We start from the raw sequence: 20,428 nt of genomic DNA, 5'->3' as shown, positions 1-20,428 counted from the left end.
TGAAAAGGTCAACAGCCCTGTGTGGGAGAAGCAGGCTTGGGCGAGGTGATATCCCCTCAGTGATGAAAAAGCTTCACTACACACAGCACTGTGCTGTAAGGGACAGAGACAAGAGCAGTTCAAGTTGACCACAGCAAGGGAAAGACACTATAATGAGGCAGGCTGGGAAATTAACCTCAGTGACTAAAAGAGAGTGCATCTAAATGAAGATTAATCTACAGGTGATACAAGCTAGGATCTAAAGCCTGGATGAGACTGGGAACACAGCTACAATTAAAAAAAACAAAAAACAAAAAAGTAACACCAATAAGAACACACCTATTCAAAAAAACAACATTAACAGTAATAGGAACTGTATGCAAATCCGTGTCAATTCAGTAACTCATGTCCTTTTACTTACTGATAGACCGATTGATTCATGAATTCATGAGTTCCTGTTACATGCATTGTACCATGGTAGGTATATAAGAAACAAAACCAAAGTAGACATGAGTCACACCCTTGAAGAACAGAAATGACTACTTGAAGAGACAGACATATAATGTGACTAAAATCCAAAGGGATACAGAGATGGAAAAATTAGAATGATCATGCGCTGCTGGTGGGAATGCAGAGTGGTATAACCCCTTTCAGCAAGCAGTCCAGCAGCTTTAAAGAAGGTGAAACATGAAGTTACCATATAACCCAGCAATTCCAATGTTACATATATACCTAACAGAGCTGAAAAGATATGCTCAGATAAAAACTTGTACCCAGGGATGCCTGAGTGGCTCAATCAGTTAGGTATCTGCCTTGGGCTCAGGTCATGATCTCAGGGTCCTGGGATCGAGCCCCGCATCGGGCTCCCTGCTCAGCGGGGAGCCTGCTTCTCCCTCTGCCTGCCGCTCCCCCTGCTTGTGCTCTCTCTCTCTCTCTCTGACAAATAAAAACAAACAAACAAAAATTTGTACTCAAATACTGATAGTAGTACCACTCGTAATAGCCAAGAAAAACAAAATCCAAGTGTCCGTCAACTGATGAGAGGACAAATAGGATGTATGTCTGTACAATGGCACAGTAGTCAGCAATAACAAGGAAGGAAGTACTCAGATGTACTACAACATGAATGGAACTTGAAAATATTATGCTAGGAATCCAGTCACCAAAGACTATACATTGTTTGAATCCAAATGTCCAGAAGTGGCAAATCTATAGATACAGAAAGTATTAGTAGCTACCTAGGTCTGGAGGATTTGAGGAAAATGGGGAGTGTTAATAAGTATGAGTTTTAAACTTTCTGGGGTGAGAGATTGTGATGATGGTTGCACAATTTCATGAATATACTAAAAACAATGGATTGAATTGTACATTTTAAGTGGGTTAATTCTACAATGTGAATTCTATTTCAATAAAGTTATTATTTATTTACTTATTATTTATTTTAGAGAAAGAGAGTGAGTGCAGGAGCCGGGGGAAGGGCAGAGGGAGAGGGAGAAAATCCTCAAGCAGACTACCCCCTGAGGGCGGAGCCGGACAGAGGACGGGGTCACCCCAAGATCAGGACCTGAGCCGAAATCAAGAGTCAGCTGCTTAACTGGCTGAGCTACCCAGGAGCCCCAAAGTTATTATATACTCAAGATATCTACTAAGATGCATGTTATGGTAAAAGAACAAGAAAAATGTTGTGAGAAAATTCAGAGGAATGACAATAATATGTGGGGACTGGGTGAATGAATGGTCAAGATTCTCCAAGATTTAATATTGGAGATAGATCCTGAAGGCTCAATAGAAGTTTACCAGGAGGGATACAGAATCCATTCTGCCAAGTAGTAGGATTTTTGGTTTTGATATTTAATTCTTTCCTTCCCCAAAATTACCACCGACTATCGTTAACAACCTCCACCTCAAGATTCTTAATCTACTGGGTAAGAAAGAATAGTTGAGAAATATTCAAGAAGTTTTAATGAGAATCTTAATGTTGCAAACTGCTTCCATATTTTGATAAGATGTCAGTCAACTTCTTCTGTAAAGTAATATACAGTAAATCTTTTGGGCTTTGAAGACCATACACCCTCTGTTGCAACTCTCAACTCTACCACTGTAGTCACAAAGCAGTCATAGGTAACACATAAATAAGTGGACATGGCTGTATTTCAATAAAACATGACCTACACAGGTGATGTGTGAGATGTGGCCCATGGGGTGCAGTTTGCTGGGTCCTGGTCCATATTCCCCAGCTTGCCTTTCTGAACTCTTTTCCAGTTCTCTGCGGTTCACCAGAAATTTTCCTGCCTCTGCAGGGACCCCTGACACCAGTTTTTCCCAGAGACCCTGCTTATTTAATACTTTCTGTCTTTTGAATGGGATGGATAGCAGGATTGAAAACTGCATTTCCTCTGGTAAAAAATAGGAATATTTTTACAGTAACTATCCAAATTTTTGTTAAAGATAAGTATAAACCAGGAAAAACAAGTAATATCTAACAGATCCAAAATGAATACAACTAGCAGTCTTACACCCTCTTAGTCTGTATTTTTCACAATAATCCCTAAAGGTATGTCAAAAATTAACATGGTGTCCATGGTTGAGGAGATATAAATATACCAAATATTTATGAAGACTGAACAAAAGGGTATCTTTTAACTTGAACTTAGATTAGGTTATAGTTTCAGCTGCTTAAATCTTGATATAGTATTGACTGAATTTTGGGGTTCAAATAATGTTAAATATATGTTACGTCTCAGAAATACAACTCTAAAGTTGTGTTCTCCAGACTTCTGGGCCCAAGGGATATTTGATATTTGAATAACTGCTATGAGCTAAATGGAGGCAAGTGCTATGGAAAGGAAGAATTCTGGGCTACCAATCAGAAGACCCAATTTCTCACCCTATCTCTGACATTTGGTATTAGTGGGATACCAGACAAGTTGCCCCTGGACATGATAAAGAGTTTTCCGCATATATGAAAGCGTTTGGTAAAATTTTATAAGGGGTTATAAAAATGTTACATGTTATTATTCTTACATATCTCAAAATGATATTTTAAGTAAGTAACCTTCTGAAGTAAACCAAATTTATTTTCTGAAGAACATTTACTGAATTCCAAGGATAAAATAGAGCAAACACCACATTATTTGCCAAGACTGTATCTAAAAGTTGAGTTTTCCATATTCCAGAAAATCAAAGAGCTAAAATAACAAGTAAGTCTTTATTACTGGGCATTGGCACTTTTGGAAAGTCAACTACTTGACTTTCACTATGGGAATATTTCCTAATACTCTGTGTGTAAAATCTTTAAAAGCATATATATTCACCACTAATCATTATACATCAATAATGGGCAAACTTCTTTGTTTGCTGGGGAAGGGAACAACTATAATCTGTCCCCTGAGACAGGACAGTATGAATGTCTGCAGCTGGCCATGAAAAAAAAAATGAGATTTCTACAGGGGCATTATCATTTAGTTGGGTAGTTCTTTTACTATCAGACTGAAATAGAACAAAGATAAAACACTGGTAAATTGAAGTGAGATCTCTTAGCTCTATAAATGCAAAAAATTACATATTGTTAGAATCATTTGTTTAAAGTGATTTATTTAATTTTCTACAGAGATTACGGACCTGGGATATTTCTAAACATCTAAAACTCTGAAGAAATAGGATTAGCAAAATGAATAATATTCAGAGACATTTCTTAGTGTATGAGGACATCCATTCTGATGATAAATTTTAGAGTCAGGGGAAGAAGAAATTATGGACTGAGTCAAAACCATATGGACCCTAAGAACAAGTCTTTCCACAGGGGGAACAACTATGTATGAGACAGAATGAAGAACACTGAAATGGCAGAAATTTTCTGGGATTAGACAATGTATAAAACTGATGGGGAGATCTAAAGCTAGGTGTAAGCTCCTTTTGGCAATAACCATCACACGTTTTAAAGCTCCTTTATATTTCCGATTTCACCTGTCCTGAGCCAATGCAGAGGAACTGTGGTATAAAAAAATATTAGTTTTTAGTGAAATGTGCCACTTACTGGTTGTATAACTAACTCTTCAAATCACTATAACACTTCAGGCCTCTGTTTTCTTATCTGTAAATTTAGGGAATTATGATCTAATAATTCTGAAGGTGACTTCTGTGTCTGACAATTTCAGTAGGCTAGTCTAGAGAAGTGAAGGGTAAAGGTTTATTATTTTTTCCAATTTACATTCTTCAATTTTGTGAAAAACTGTTTTTTCTTCAACCAAAAAGACACATCTTCCAAATATAGGAATTTGGTGGATAGACTCTTATTCACAAAGGAAATAAACAATTTAATCAACAATGTATTTGCTGATGAAATGATCAGGTAGAAAAGCCAAAAGAGTCTTAAACAAGCTCGTAAAACTGTTAAATTTAGCAATGTCATATGATACAAGGTCAATATAAAAAAAAAATCTATATCCTAACAGCCAACAACTACAAATTGAAATTTTTAAAAAATACCATTTACACTAGCATTCAAAATGTGAGATGCTTAAGGATAACTTAACAAAATACGTGTAAAACTGCAATACAATGTTGAGAGAAATTAATAAAAATAAAAATCAAATGAGAGATATACCATGTTCATGGGTAGGAAGATAAATGATGGCCAGTAAGTGCATAAATAATAAACATTCCACATCATTAGTCAAAGGGGAAATGTAAATATAAACCATAAATAGATGTATCTATATGGTATGAAAATAGCTAAAATTAAGAAGACTGACAATAGCAAGTGTTGCCAGGACTGAGGACCAACTAGACCTCTCATAGACTGCTGATGAGAATGTAAAATGGTGCATTTAAGAAAAGTTTGGCAGTTTCTTAAGCAGCTAAATGGTTAACCATATGACTCAGAAATGCCTCTGCTGGGTATTTTACAAGAGGAATAAAAACTATGTCCATACAAAAACTGGCACATGGATGTTCACAGTGGCCTTATTCATAATTCAAAATGAATTTAAAAATATGCCGAAAGAAATTAAGGGATAAGGAAAATGCAGTATACCCATACAATGGAACACTGCTTAGCAATCAAAATGAATGACTACTGATATGCACAACATAAATGGATCTCAAAAAAATATATATATAATGAGTAAAAGCAGCTCTGACACAGGAGTGCATACTATGATATGATCCATTTATACAGAATTCTGGAAAGGAGAAAAGTAACCTATGTTGGAAAGCAGAACGGTTGTCTGGGGCTGAGGGTAAAGGGAACTGAATGCAGCAGGGCATGAGGGAGCTCTGTGAGGTAGCTGAAATGTTCTCGAGATTGTGGTGGAGGTTACATGGCGTGCATACATATGTCAAAGGCTCACTTCAAAAGGTTGATTAAAGAATATGAATCAACAATTTCCATGGACATTTGGCAAGTGGGGAAATAAAGACTGTGTATGTAACAGCAGACATATACACATGCATATTCCAGAAGGAGTGTAAATTGTTAGCACCATGGTGAACCTGAGAAATTAGCTAGCTACTTTGGATACTGAGTTGCTGATGTGAAAATGCTTGTGTTCCTGAGGTCACCTAATATGACTTGGTGCAGTTAGGTTTGGGTTTTGGCATTTTGCTGAATAACATACTAAATGCCACAGCAGGGTTATTCTCCTTATTTCAATAGGATATGGAAAGTTTCTTCAAGCATCTTTATTAAACAAGAATGTGTTATGTACTGTGTTAGTTATTCTGGAGGAGACAGGGTTATTCACCTTTATCCCCTAAATCGTAGAATCCAATATATGCTGCAGCAAAGTCTGGTGGAAGATCGATACACACATGATTCTAGTATAGGAAGAGTGTGGAAACTTCCAAAGGAAAGGGTGAAATAATGCACAACTTGATTTTACAAAGAGAAGACATCACAAGAGAGATTAACACATTAGCTTGGTCTTCATAGGTCACATTAGATGTATAGATATTTTATTTATTTGGGGGAAGGTCTGAGAAGGCCTTGCAGGAAGGAGTTCCATGAGGGAAGCTACAGAGAGGAGAAATAACTAGGACCATAAGTTCTCAGCTGGAAGTCGGGAGGCTTCAAGGGGGGAGATGAACCTGGAAATCCAGGCTGGGTTTCAATTAATTCCATAACTGGCTGGGAATTTTTGAAGGCTTTGTTTTTTGGGTTTTTGTTTGTTTGTTTTTAAAAGCAATTACCCCCACACTAGGCAGAGTGTGTAAGGTAGAAAGATTCATCTGCTCACATATGAGGATGGACAGATGTGTGCAGAGCCTAGAGGTGGAGACACCCATTAAGAGGCCATTTCCATAACTCAGGTGAGAAATTAGGACACCTGAACTAGGGCAGTACCAAGGGGATTTAGATAAGAAACCAGATCTGAGACATTGTGAGGTAGAAACAACAGGGTAAGTTGTACATGGGTGATGAGGAAGAGGAAGTCCAGCCCCAGGGCCCCAAGTCTGGATGCCCAGCTGGGATGAAAGGGGTTCTTCCCCTCCATTTGTTGATCTGAAGGCACTGCACCACAACCGCCTAAGCCCACTTACATGACTGCCAGCAAGTAGGGCCACGGTGGAGCCACGTCCAGGGGTTGGTGATGCTGATGTGGTGCTTCCAACCATCCAAACACCAAAGCATGCCGACACGCATGGCTTACTAAGGGGAAAGCATGAGGACAATATTCAGAAGACCCACATCGGAATGGTGGTCCTCCCATGAATCTGATATATGATCTGTAGAGAGTGACTCTCAGTCCTGAGCTTTTGAACCCTTGTGGATTCTGCGGGGTCCACAAAGTACTTTGGAAACTAAAAAACCCTGTACAAAGGGGGATTACTAATGTTCTTGTTACTGGCCTCATCAATCTCTTCCATCGTCATCTTTGTATGTACCCAGGTATTAGCACCTGACCTGAGGCATCTCTCTACATCCATCCCTCTCCCCACCCTAACCATCTTTTCTTTTTTGTTTCTCTGATCCTGGAATTGAGAGCTAATTAGTACAAGGATTACCATAAAGAAAGCTTTCTCCAAAATACTACCATTTCCTTGAAGTATACCCAATATGTACATCCATCTCTTCTCTACAGTGAAGCAAAGTTCCACATTTTGATACTATTTGAATGTGTGAAATATTACTGTAACAACATTCTCAAATATTTCCTGAATCTTAACAAATTACAGGTCTTGGGACCCTTTAAGACTGACCCCAAAAGTCCACTGCCTTCACTCTCTTCTCTATACCATTAAGTATTCCCCAGATTCAAAAGCTAAATGAAGAGCAGTGATTTTTTCTAACTCTGGATTTAAAAAAACCCAAAAAACAAACAAACAAAAAAACAACTTTGTGTTGGATTTATTGAAAAGTAGTTTGCTGATCTCCACACTCTCACCATCATGAGGGGGTTTTCAAGAAGATGTTAACAGTAGATGATTTTAGAATTTAACCAAACACCCCCACACTAGGTGCCCCCCCCCCCCCAGTTTCCCTGGGATGCATAGCCCCTGTGCCTTTCACACACTGTGGGACAAACGCCATTTGTCTTCAGTAAAGCGGAGGCTGACAGAGATTAGGTTTATGACAAGGAAGTGGGTATTAAAGCTGACCTGCCCTTGGGTCACTGTGCACCCAAGAGCGATGACTGGCCTCCAGGTCCTGGCTCTGGCACTTTCAGACGGACTCACCTTATCTGAACATTAGAGAAAAGGCACATCCTGCCTCACGGGCGTGCACAGGACAAGAGTTGTGTGAACTGTACAGCAGCTAGTAGATAGGGGCTTCTAGAAAAGAGCCTAAAGAAAAGATTCCACTGCGTCTTTAAGAGGATTTCCAGTGGGAAAGAAATATTTCTCTCTTATAAAGACTTGCTTATAACAATATTTTTCAAGTAACTCAGCTCAGATGGTCCAGGAAACACATTATGGTCTACTGTAGCATGCAAATTCACTGCTCAGCACATTATGGGAACATAAATATAATCATGATCCCCCGCACTTTGCAGGTTCTCATGCTGCCTCCCTCCTTTCTTCATTCTTTTCTTCCTTGTCTTTCCTCTCCTTTTCTTTCCCCTTCTATTCTTTCCCCGCTTCTTTTATATTGTAGAGAGATTAAAGCAGCTCATCTCAAATATAGGAGATATTTCTTTCTTTCACTTAAAAACAACCACCACCACTTTCTCTTTAATGGGTCCAACGTCAAATTCCTCTGAACTTCTCAATTGTAACAAAAGATAATTGTTTTAAGGTATGAAGGTACGTCTTCCACCAGTGGCTAAAACAACTGGAAATAAATGAAAGCCAGTGAAAAACCCGAATAGTCCTCACTTGGCAATTACTCAGCCCTTGGAAATTTCCAAGCGCTCTGCAATCGTTAATTAATGAGTGAAGATGATGCTCCGCTTTCCTGAGTCTGGAAGCATGACATAAAGGGGTCTAGAGGCCTCTCCCCAAGCTGAAAGAGGAATGTCAAGGGAGGAACTGGGATTGGAATTAGGAGCTCCTTTCTCAAGCCAGCAGTCACATCACTAGGCCAAGCAGAGTCGATATTGGGACACTCAGGGCCTCTGTGCCCAGGTGCAGTTGAATACAGCAGGATTCTGCTCAAAGCCCAACTGTGGAAAGCCCACCCCTCCAGCTACCAGTGTCCCCACAACACACGCAGGAAGTATCTGTAGCTTCATCGGCCTCTTTCCCCTTTCCCCAAACACAGACAGATGGCTAAATGTCAACCTCTAACCGCTCTCCTTTGTAATGGCAGCAAAAATACATGGTTCAATTTTCACGTTTAAAAGGCACAACATGATGTTAAAATGCATGACATGGTTATAAATAAGTATTTCAAAAAAATGTTTAAATGACATGAAATCCACTGATACCCAGAATCCGTAATAATGTAGTAAATCATCCTGAAACATTACCTTATGCCTCTAAGAAGGAAAATGAAGTTTTGTGCTTTCTGGTGAGGGGTTAGTCAGAGTTGATTCCAGCACCCTGATTGGATGGCTGAGGGCAGATCAAATGTTAGTCATGTGGCTGGACCTGACATCTTAGGCCCAGCTCTTGCAATGGGTGCTGATTGTTTCCCCCTACAATACTGGGTTGGTTCAAAATGTTGAAGAGGGACTATCTGTGGTGGTCCATGACGTGATGGGTAAACAGGAAACTCGAAGACTGGCTCAGGCCTTCTCACCAGATGATTCCCTCCACCTAGACATACTTTTGCTCTGGCTTGTCTGTTTCTCTAGGTGGGGTGTTGGCATCCTTAAACATAACTCAGGGCCCATCTCTTTCCCGCAGGAACATCAGTCAAGCTGCTCTAGACAGGGCAAAACTGCATGCCTATATGAGCTTAAATGCGGATGGCAATTTTCCCAACCTAAACTTTTAATCTTCCATAGGAGAATTTGTTTCAGTTATGCCAAAGTGATGTAAAGTTGAATAACCCCCTTTTTTCCTGACCTGGTTGTTTTCGGGTCCTCCTAGAAGAACTCTTCCTTGAAAACTGTAATGTTAATGAAGGGCAAGCCTATCCTATCCAGCTTGGCTATTCTGGATAAACTTCATTTAAAAACAAAACAAAACCAAAAAACCCTTAAAAATTTTCTTTGCATGGAGAGATTTTGAAAAGAAAGGCCTTCCAAGAGTAATGTTTCAAAAACACATAACATTTTAACTGGGAATCTTTATGTTGGAGAATGACCATGGCTGGTCCACTTTCATGTAATGAGCATTCATAAGGTTAACAGGTGCCTTCAGCTACTCACAGGCCCCACTGGGAAGGGTTCTTTTCCTCTAAAGAACCTAAACTTCTTTTGGAACACAATTAATAGAGCAGATGCTTCCACGTGAGAATCGTGATTTAGTAAACACCTTACCTGGAGAGCAAAGACCTGACAAATTTTTGTTATAATGTTGAAAATGTGAATAGCTATATCTGGAAATTGACAATCTTAAATGGGTAAAGGATTACACACACACACACACACACACACTTCCATAATCCATCTCAACAATTACCATTTAACTTTCAGCTAATGAAGGGCTCTCCAGTTTCTGATTTCTCACAGCTCTAACTAAAAGGGAGGGCTCAGTTCCAACCCATTAACTGGAAACTAGCTTTGTTTCTCCATCACATCCCTTCCAAGTAATTCTCCTTGGTTCCTCTTGTCAGGGTGGGAGGAAACATCATCATGTTGGTTCTAGTACTTATGGAAAATCCAAGTTGTAGGTGAGTAGGTATGTGTAGTATTATATCTTAACTATTCACAGGAAGTAACTGAACGCGTTGACTTAAAAGACATGCATACTTGCAATTAAATCAAACCACTGTCATAAAGAACTTTTAAAAATTTCCTAATATAGTTAAAACCTGGAGAGGAAGATTCTTCCTGGAGGATCAGTGATGGGAATAAACAAGAGGTAATAAACGAGTGCCATTATACTTCAGCCCCTTCCCAAAGGAAACTAGACGAGGTGTCTGCATTATCTTGAATCCCCTTGACCTCACCCACCTCCTAGGCCCTGGGCCACTTGTTCTGTCCCAGCAGTCCTACCTCACTCTGCCCAAGGCAGAACCCAAAGCACCACCTTGGCTTGGGTTCTGACTGACTTTACATGAGACCAACTTGACAGCACTGCATCTCCTGTGCCCTAAACACCTCTTCCCTACAATCCTGGGAACATCCTGTCCCCACTAACGTAGGAGATACTGCAGATCTATTCAGAGCCCAGGTAAATGTAACGTCTAAGTGGGAGGACGTTTTTGAACCACAGAGGGAAGCTTTGATAAACAGGAGACAAGAGCTGGAAGATAAACTATTTTCCCTTCCTCTCCCTGAACAGACTGTCCTGATGTATTCATATAGAGTCTTTTGGAACATGATCCTCAAGATTGAACCAACTGGTTGTACTTGATGCTAAATGGTAGCCATACTGATAACAGACCCGGCATAGGATCTTCCCCCTTTCCTGCTTCACTCATACTTCCTTGGCACTCTATTTCCTAATGACATCAAAGGAGCACATGCACTTTTGCCTTAGGCTCTGCTTTCTGGGGAAAGCAGGCCAAGATACAATCTCCTTCAGTGCCATCACTATGTGAGTGAGTTCCCTACCTTTTGTTGCAGTGGTGGTGCGCACGGTGCTGAAACAGGATCTGTGATATAGGTCTTCTTGGGACCAGCAACTGGATACATCCCAGCCGGGTTCTGGTTTCCTGTTCCAGAAGGAGTATACCCTTGTTCCCGCTTCCAGGCATTTGGGTGACCTTGTTGACCATAAGCCGGATCAGAGTCATTTTTGCCCCCATAGCCAGGCCCCGTGGGGCAATAGGCTTCATAGTAACGTCCTTGGTTGGGGGTGTACCCATACCCAGACTCAGGCTGAAGTCCTGGCGGTGGAATATATGCATAATCCATGCCCCCCCGTGTTGAAGGAGGTGGGCACTGCCCAGAGATAGAAACTGGTGGAGCGTTATAGCCCTGGGGTCCTGGGCCCGGGCCATAAAATTGTCCCGATGAAGGAGAAGCCATGTAAAGAGAGCTGGGCTGGGCTGACTTGACTTGCACATTGAAGGTAGGCCTGGAAGGCGTGGACGCTGTTGTATAGGAGGCGGGGACCGGTGGAGGCTGGGGTTTTAGTGTTCCGATTGGCGCCACGGGGATGGGTCCAGCCTGGGGTGCAGGCTGTGGTTTCAATGTAGACTTTTTGGTTGCTGTTAGAGGGGGTTGGTTTGGTATAACCATTCTTTTGTGTCCTGTGACAGGGGTGGAGGCTGGAGGAGAGGCTGTCGAACTAGCAGACCCCTGAAGCGGGAAAGAGAAAAAAATAAAAGGGCAAAGATTACCATCAATGAAAAATAATAACACAGAAATGAACACATAGTAGGCACTATTATTATCTCATGTTAACTCTGTAAAATACAAATAAGGCATGGTTCCTGCCTTCTGAGAATTCACAGACGAACACAAAAATCATGTGCATTTTTGAGTACCAGCAATGAACAATCTGAAAAAAAAAATTAAAAGAAATGATTCTGTTTACAATTACATCAAAATGAAAAAAAAAAAAAAAACTTTAGAATAAAGCTAATCAAAACGGGCAAAAGACTTACACCAAAAAGTAAAAATGCTGCTTCAATAAATTGAAGACATAAAGAAATATAAAGACATCCTGTGTTCATGGATTGGAAGACTTAATATCCTAGAGATGTTAATATTACCCAGAGTATTCTACAGATTTAATGCAATCCCTATCAAAGTTCCAATGGAAATTTTATAAAAATAGAAAAAAATCAGTTTAAAATTCATGGAATCTCAAGAGACTCCGAATAGCCAAAACATTCTCAAAAAGGAAGAACAAAATGTAGATCTCTCACTGTCTAATTTCAAAACTTATTACAAAGCCACCATAATCCAAACAGTATGATAGTGGCATCAAGATAGACGCACAGACCAACAGAATAGGACAGAGAGTCCAGAAATAAACTCTTGCATGCACAATTAATTTCTGATGAGGGTGCCAACGTCATTTGTTTGGGAAAGGATAATCTTTTCAACAAGTAGTTTGGAAAACTGGAGATGTACATGGAAAAGAATGAAGTTGGACCCTTACTTTACACTATATACAAAAAGTAACCCAAATTTTTAGCTCTAAATGTAAAAACTAAAACTATATATATATATATATATATATATATACACACACATATATATAAGCTAAAACTTCTGAGAATTCACAAACTAACACAAAAATCATATATATATATATGTTTATATATATATATAAACACGGGGCAAAAAAAACAAAACTTCATGACACTGGCTTTGGCATTTTTTTTTTTTTAATTTAACACTGAAAGCACTAGCAATAAGAACAAAAATAAACAGAACAATGCGATCTCAATCAAATTACCCAAGACTTAGTCACCATTCAGGATAAAAGGAGGTACCAGAGAAAGAGAACAGAGGGCCAAGGAAACAGAAAAAAGTAAAAGCAAAGAGGGGTGTTGAGAGAAACAAACACCCTCAGCACAATCAAAAAGATGCTAAATTTTAGACCAAAAATTCCTGTCAAAGAGTGATTTACCAAAGAGAACTCAAATGCAGACTCCTCCTCCTTTTCTATCTGCCCAATTTCTATTGCATTCATTCATTCAATTCAGAGACACTTACTGAATATCCTAAGAATGTTTAAGGACACAGGGATGAAAAGATCTCACTGCCAAACTATGAGAGGTCTTGGTTAGGCTGGGGATAAAGAAAGGCTCAGGGAAGGCTTGGAGATTTAAACTTCCGTCCTCAGGCATTAGTCTATTAGGGATCCGAAAATGTGCCAATGACAGAATGTTTTCAATTTACTTTGAGTTACTGTGATTAGATTTGTTGCTATAACAAATGAATGAGCACACCCTGATTTTGTTGTTTATTAATTTCCAAGCAAATTAACGTATGCACAGAAAGAGAGAATGCAAGGTCTTCTATTACTCTAGTGTCATTCATCCACACCAAGACACTACAGATATGTAGCTTGCTGGAAAGATGCTGCTAAACTGCTTCTTCATGCCCACTCCCCTTCTTCATTACTCAAAGAATTGCAATTCTATTCAAGGTAACAATGTGCCCAACTTAAAATACTTGCCTTGACTATGCTGTAGGATAGGAGTTGCCTTGGGACACAGTTCTGACCAATGAGATATATGCTAAGCATTTCTGGGAAAACGAACACTCTCCTGATTAAGCATCATCCCTACCTACTTTGCCCATTCCTCTTTCCTGCCTGATATGCGGATACGGGGTCATAGACAGGGCAGCTATCTTGCCCCCTCCATAATATACAAGTCTATCGACTCAGACATAGAGCTTTCTGAAGATAGCTTTCTGGTCATCTACGTTGATCTAGCGATAAAGATGAAAACATTCCCAGGGGTATTTGGTTAACATATAGTGATTCTCAACTGGAGAAGAAATCACGTACTGACCAGGAAAGTTTGGGAATGAGTGGGGATAACTTGATTGTCATGGTGACTAGGGCTGCTATTATTGCATGGGTAGGCAGCAAAACATCATTGTCAAACCCAAGATGGCAACAGTGCTCCTGAGGAAAAACATTGATCGATTCTTGGGGCACATTTCTTCTGTCAACCTACCAGGGAAGTGTCCAGATGTGAGCCAAGGAGGTCACCAGTCCTCTCTAGCATCTCTCCTCTACACCACTCGCCACCTCTTCATTGAAATGACTGCTCTCCCCCTTTGTCCCCTTGAGCCTAGAGGACATGACAGCTCTGACTTGGCTAGCTCCAGATTATCGCTCTGTCCCTTCAGGCTTCTCTCTACCCAAATGGGCCTGTGTACACCCTGCATTTATAAATCAGCGTGCTACCATTTGTGTTGAGATCTTGACTGTTAGAGCTCTTTTTTCCACATTTTATTTGTCTCAAATTCTACTTGTCTGCTTTCCCGGGGAATTTGTAATTCTAGATGTAGTTCTCTAAGTTACAGGAGGCTGTTGAATACAGTTATCTTTTATTTTCCCCCCTCTTTTGATACTAGCCTTTCAGGGAACAAACTTGCCATTTACTTTTATAATTTAAGCAACCTGAGTAATATTGTCTTGGCAGAGTAGCTTTTCCCTTCTGCATGAAGATGGCTCCAATAGTGCCCAAAAGAAAGAGATTCAGTTTCTTTTAAGCAATGTATTAAAATATATATCCTGAAGAAATTCCTAAATAAATAAGCAGTTAAGATCCGGACATTCTGTAGTAGAAAGCACGGTAGAGTCAGTTTGAACCTAAAAAAAAGGTCAGTTTTTTTTTTCCTAGTCAACCATGTCAGTCTTAAAAATGTCAGCATAGATGGAAATGAATATAAGAAGAAATAAAGCTTTTCTTTTCTTTGATGACTCAAGATCAGCAGAAACCCAGAGTTCCTATTTTGAACACTTTACAAACCCAACTATAAATGGAGACAGTGACTGAGCAACTGGGCTAATGACGGGCATACTCTCGGCTGCAGCTGTAACGAAGTCTGCCCCCAGAGCAGATCCTTCAAAAGTCACAGATTTGAAAATGAAAGCCAATTACATTGATAAAGTACAGCAAAAAACACCTAATGTCAACCTAACTCCTCAGAAGCAACTTTTTCCAACACAATTCTCTTTCTCTTTTTCTTTCTTGGTGAATACAGACACAGATCCCCCCACCACTCCCCCTCACACAATTTAAACATCCCTAAAGTCTTTGAAGGAAGGCATCAGGGCACAAATTCAATAGCCATTGCTTTCTTCTAGGAAATATCTCTCCAGTAGAGCTCTCTTTGGGGGAGGAGAAGGTTTCTCACAACTTTATTATAAATTCTGCTGTGTATGTGCCGGCATGTTTCTGAGTATTTCCTATATCATAACTATGTTAGTGAAAATAGCACATTTAGCTATATTTTTTCCCCTTGTGATTTTACATTCTTTACCTCATTGGAGGTGGAAGGGGTAAAGAACAGGAATCATTTTAAAGCATATTTATTTATGTTCTTCATAGTTAAAGAAAGCTATGGCAACATTTTCCTGGCCCACATATTCAATTAAATACATAGTGAATCTTTTCTACTCACTGAATTAGTTGGCACTTCCGAGTATTTATTTTTGGCATATCATTTCTTTTTTGTTTTTGCAGAAATTCTTAAAGTTTTATCATGATTTAACATTTTTATTTTGAAAGTCAAGCACATTTTAAAATTATGAATATATATATATATATATCCCCTGAGACTTGAATCTCTGTAACAGTCTTTTTATGTGGTTATTTTCCCATTAATTATTCTCTAAGGATCTTGGACATGTAAAGCTCTGTGAGGTTGATGGGAGAAGGGCAATATCCTCGGATGAGCAGTGCATGTCTCCCTGTCCCTGGGGAGTTTCTAGTCGGGTGGAGGGGCTAATACGTAACAGAAGCTGTTGAATGGATGTTCCCATTGCCAGGAAGAATTGCCTTGGCCATAAGACAACAACAAATAAGGGGTCGCTAAGAGCATCCCTCGTGCTCACCCCATGGGCCAGGTCCTTGGCTTCCTTTATGGCCAAATCAGGATAACATCTTACAGTTCCTCAGTCTCTCTCTTGCCCCTGCCTATCCACTCCCTGGACATACCTGTACACACACACACACACACACACACTCCCCTACCCTACTCTACTACTATGTCTTCTATGGAAGCCCTGCGTATTTCTTACAACTTTGCACTTGACTCCAGTCTTGTTTCTTCCCGCTACTATTCGTCCTCATCCCCACTTCTCTGAGCTATTTATTGCCATCAGTTAACTCCATTTCTTTCTCACTTCCCTTTTCCAATAACACCACAGTCACCTAACGTGACCATCTGAGCCCGATCCCAATTTGCAAATGTCTCTGCCTTGTGTTGAACTCTTTTTATGACATTGCACTCTGTTTTTTTTTTTTTTTAAATATACTTTACAAAGACTTTCCAGTCTAGCCCCTGCCTCCCTGTCCAGCCACCTCCTTTTTTCCAAAATCACTCACATCACACACTCCAACAATTTTAGGCGTATGCAGAGACTGGAATAGATCACAGTTATGTCTGTACTCATATCTGTCAGCCAGGACCTCCTTCTACAGTCTCTGATCTGTTCCATCCAACTCTCTACCACGTTGCTCCCCTGCTGCTCAAACACAGCCATCTGGGCAGTTGCTTACTTATTCTGCAAGTCTCAGATCAAATGGTGCGTCTTCTGTAATGTCATTCTGGACTCCACTGTAAGGATTTTGAGGTTTTTTTCTATGGTCCTTCAGTTATTTTCCACATGAACTTGGTACATATCCTCATTAAAACGGTTACCTTATGGTGTTTTAATAATTGACTTGCATGTTTTACCAACTGGAAAGAAGTCAAGCTGTAAGCTCTCAAAAGTCAAATTATCATGATCTCAGACAGAGACTTGTCTTTTATAATAGATAATCCAGGAATAGGCAGCCAAGAACTAATATGTCTGCTCAACAGTGACAGCAGGGATTCAGGCTCTTTCTAGGTTTCTGCTAGAAGTACTTTACTAATCTTGCTTTAAAATTGCTACCAATGATAGTAGTCAACATATTGTCCAATGGCCCCAGAATCATGATCATCTTTATCGGACACAGGACCTCCTGTCTTCTATTAACTCTTTCCAGGACCATATACACAATTTAAAATACCTTCTATGTTATGAAGATTCTCCTTAGTTCTTGTCTCCAGAATTTAGAGTACTCTGAATACCAGACCCAGATATTCAGCTGTTTGTTTCATGGGTCTGTCTGAATGTCTCATATGCTCTTCAGGCTCAATGCGTTAAAAACTGTTTCATCATCTTCCTTCAATCTGCCCTTCATGCTTTCCGTCTGGTTTTCTCATCCACACAGGTGTTGTTCAAATGAGAACACTAGCCTCTCCCTCAAATCCCATTCAAGTACTAAATCCTGTGGATTCTATTTCCTAAATAGGGAGTTCCGTAACTCTCAAATATTTCCACATTTCCTCATTTCCTCTGCTGTGACTCTCTTCCAAGATACGACCACCGTCACCGGGAATTCTCCAACGGCATCCAAACTGGTCTCCCAGAGTGTACTCTTGCTCCCCCTTCAATGAATCCTTCATTCTGTAGACAGTGTGTTCTCTCAAACACAGATTTAATCACACTATTTTCCTGCTTAAGAGTTTTCAATGGCTTAGGGGTATGGTTTGGACTCTCGCTCTTCTCCCTCTCCTTGAGAGCTACACATCGTATCAATCACTCTCTGACACAGACCTTCTTTCATAGCCAATGTGCCAGGCTCTCTCCCATCTCAGGGATTATACCCATTTGGTTCCCCACCTTTCTCTGAATTCTAATGAGTGAATCCCTAAGAACCCCTTAAGTCTCAACCTGGTGTCTGGCTGCTCAGTGACCTTTGCTGAGTCCTCCCGCAGAGTGAGAACTGCTGACTCCTTTCTTTCTACACAGGTCACACTTGTACCTGTCTGTTTTCACGGGCTTAGAGACCGTCCCTCTCATTCACTGCTGCTTCCCCAGTGGCTTTTTCACATCATAGCCACTAGTAGGCATTTGACAAATATTTGAATACATGAATTTGAATAAATGAATGACTAATAGACTCCAAATAAATTCATTTCTCTTGTCAGATTATAAACAAACATGCAAAATATGACCTAGCTCATTTCTCTTATTACTTGACAATCAAGAAACTCTGTCATGCATTTAATGCATGCTTAATTACAGTAATCTCATTAGTCTCTCCCTTCCTCTAAATAGTTCAATGACTTTACTTTTTTAATTTATTACTACTACTATCTTTCAAAGATGCATTGCGGATGCTTATTTTCATCTTGATGGTTATATTGTGTACGCAAATTCTACTTGATCCTGGCTCAAATCTCTTACAGAAATAGTCAGGGGCCAAATTTTAAATAAACTTATCATGAAAGAAAGGAGACTAATGCATTTTAAAATAATCGTTAACAACATGCACTGCGACAAAATGCATTTGAACTACCAAGGAATCACAATACCCCGATCTCTAGAAATTTAATTAATCAAAGTTATTTATTCAATTAAAAAAACTGAAATTCTGCTATGTGTTAGTCACTGAGCTTAGCTGCTAAAGCCACAAAAAAGACAAAGGCAGAGTCACCGCACTCAGTGAATTCTTAATTACATTTTTTGGACGAAACGTGGTGTGATAAATAAAAGCGTTTCTACTAAGAAAGAAAACTTTATAAGGTAACAGAAGGTGAATGTATATGAAAGCTAAAGTCCTACATGAAAGCAACTATAAAAAACTCAGAGCCCCTTCAGATATTTTGATTCCAGCTATTACAGTGAGGTGGAAAAATGCCTAAGACAGTCAATGAAAATGTAAATGCTAAATGACAAACACAGAATGTGAAACCAATCATATGTGCAATACAGTTGAAGCTACATGAAATGTTATTTCCATATGGACAAGGAACATAAAACTCTGGAAAGGGGGATGGTTGATTTGTTGGAATGGATTCTGGGAATTTCAACTTCGGTTTTATTTTCATGACACTTATTTCCAGATATGTGAACAATCCAGTGATTCTAAGAATAAATTCTGAATATTTAACGATGAGTTTTAATGGCCAATAAAAGCCTAATCTCATCACTAAAGATCCACACCAGGTAGGTACTTAATAAATAATGGCTGGATAAAGAAATAGCTAGACTTGGTTTCTGAGTCTGTACGTTTAGAAAAAATGCAAACACAATTTACCTAAGTAAGTTACACTACATGCATTCCTCATATTTGTTACTTGTTTTTTGCTCAATAAAAAAATCACTTCCTTGTTTTCTTTAAGCCCTTAACTGAGAACTAACTTAATTTTGATTTCTTGAGTCCCCTTACTAATTATCTTCCAAAATTCAGGATTCACTGATTGATTTTTAAATAAGCTCCATTCCCAATGTGGGGCTTGAACTCAGAACCCTGAGATCAAGAGTCGTCTACCAATTAAGCCAGCCAGGATTCAGAGCCCCAGAATTCAGGATTAGTACCCACAGCAAATCGATTTCTCATTCATTTGAGCCACTCACATTATCCACTTGATAGATGACCCCATGAGCTAGAAAACAACCTAATAGACCAAGAGTACAATGCATGAACATACTACTATACATTTAGACAAGTATTTCTCAAATCCGGCTGCATGAAAGGATCACAGGGGGGCTTTTTGATATAAATTATCTTTCATTAGGTCTTTCTAGATACAAATAATCTTAGACCCACCCACTTTGACAGTGAAATCTGTAAATTAAAAAGGAAAGGGGCAAATGATTCTTTGTTGAACCCAGAATTCACAACTACCTCCTTAGGTAGTGTTGTTAAAGCAGAATAAAGAGGCGTTGCTGGAGTTGGCAGGTAGGAGTAATAGGAGGGGCTTACCCTAATTATCTCCAAAGGACAATATTTATATGAGTTAGACTTAGGGACCAATGCAGTGTTTGGTTCTATAAACGCCTTATGGGCAATCTGTCTCTGGGTTAATTTGGTGATACGTGTATCAGAAGTCCTGATAAAGTCCATACTTTTTGTTTCTAGGAATTTAACCTAAGGAAATAACCACAAGACTGCATAACTGCTTGGTTTCTAGAAATGTTCATGCAATAGAATATATTAAAAAAAAACTGAAGGTTGCTGGAGTGGTGGGGGTTGGGAGGGATGGGGTGGCTGGATGATAGACATTGGGGAGGGTATGTGCTATGGTGAGTGCTGTGAATTGTAAGACTGTTGAATCACAGACCTGTACCTCTGAAACAAATAATACATTATATGTTAAAAACAGAAGAAGATAGAAGGAAGGGAAAAATGAAGGGGGGTGGAATCGGAGGGGGAGATGAACCACGAGAGACTATGGACTCTGAGAAACAAACTGAGGGTTCTAGAGGGGAAGGAGTGGGG

The 20,428-nt window shown here is 39.6% G+C and overlaps 1 protein-coding gene across 6 annotated transcripts in view; it reads right to left on the bottom strand.

Annotated features, from left to right (window-relative positions):
- Positions 1 to 20,428, bottom strand: part of LPP (LIM domain containing preferred translocation partner in lipoma) — a 620,294-nt gene that overhangs the window by 229,421 nt on the left and 370,445 nt on the right. For all 6 annotated transcript variants that reach the window (XM_081831395.1, XM_081831379.1, XM_081831402.1 and 3 more), the window contains one exon: positions 11,085 to 11,774. In XM_081831395.1, the coding sequence (XP_081687521.1) occupies positions 11,085 to 11,774 (690 nt within the window). The remainder of the gene's footprint in view (positions 1 to 11,084; positions 11,775 to 20,428) is intronic.

This window comes from Leptonychotes weddellii, chromosome 1, assembly GCF_054177405.1.
Source record: "Leptonychotes weddellii isolate Sample4059 chromosome 1, ASM5417740v2, whole genome shotgun sequence".
NCBI lineage: Eukaryota > Metazoa > Chordata > Mammalia > Carnivora > Phocidae > Leptonychotes > Leptonychotes weddellii.
This window is presented reverse-complemented; position numbering and strand designations above follow the sequence as displayed.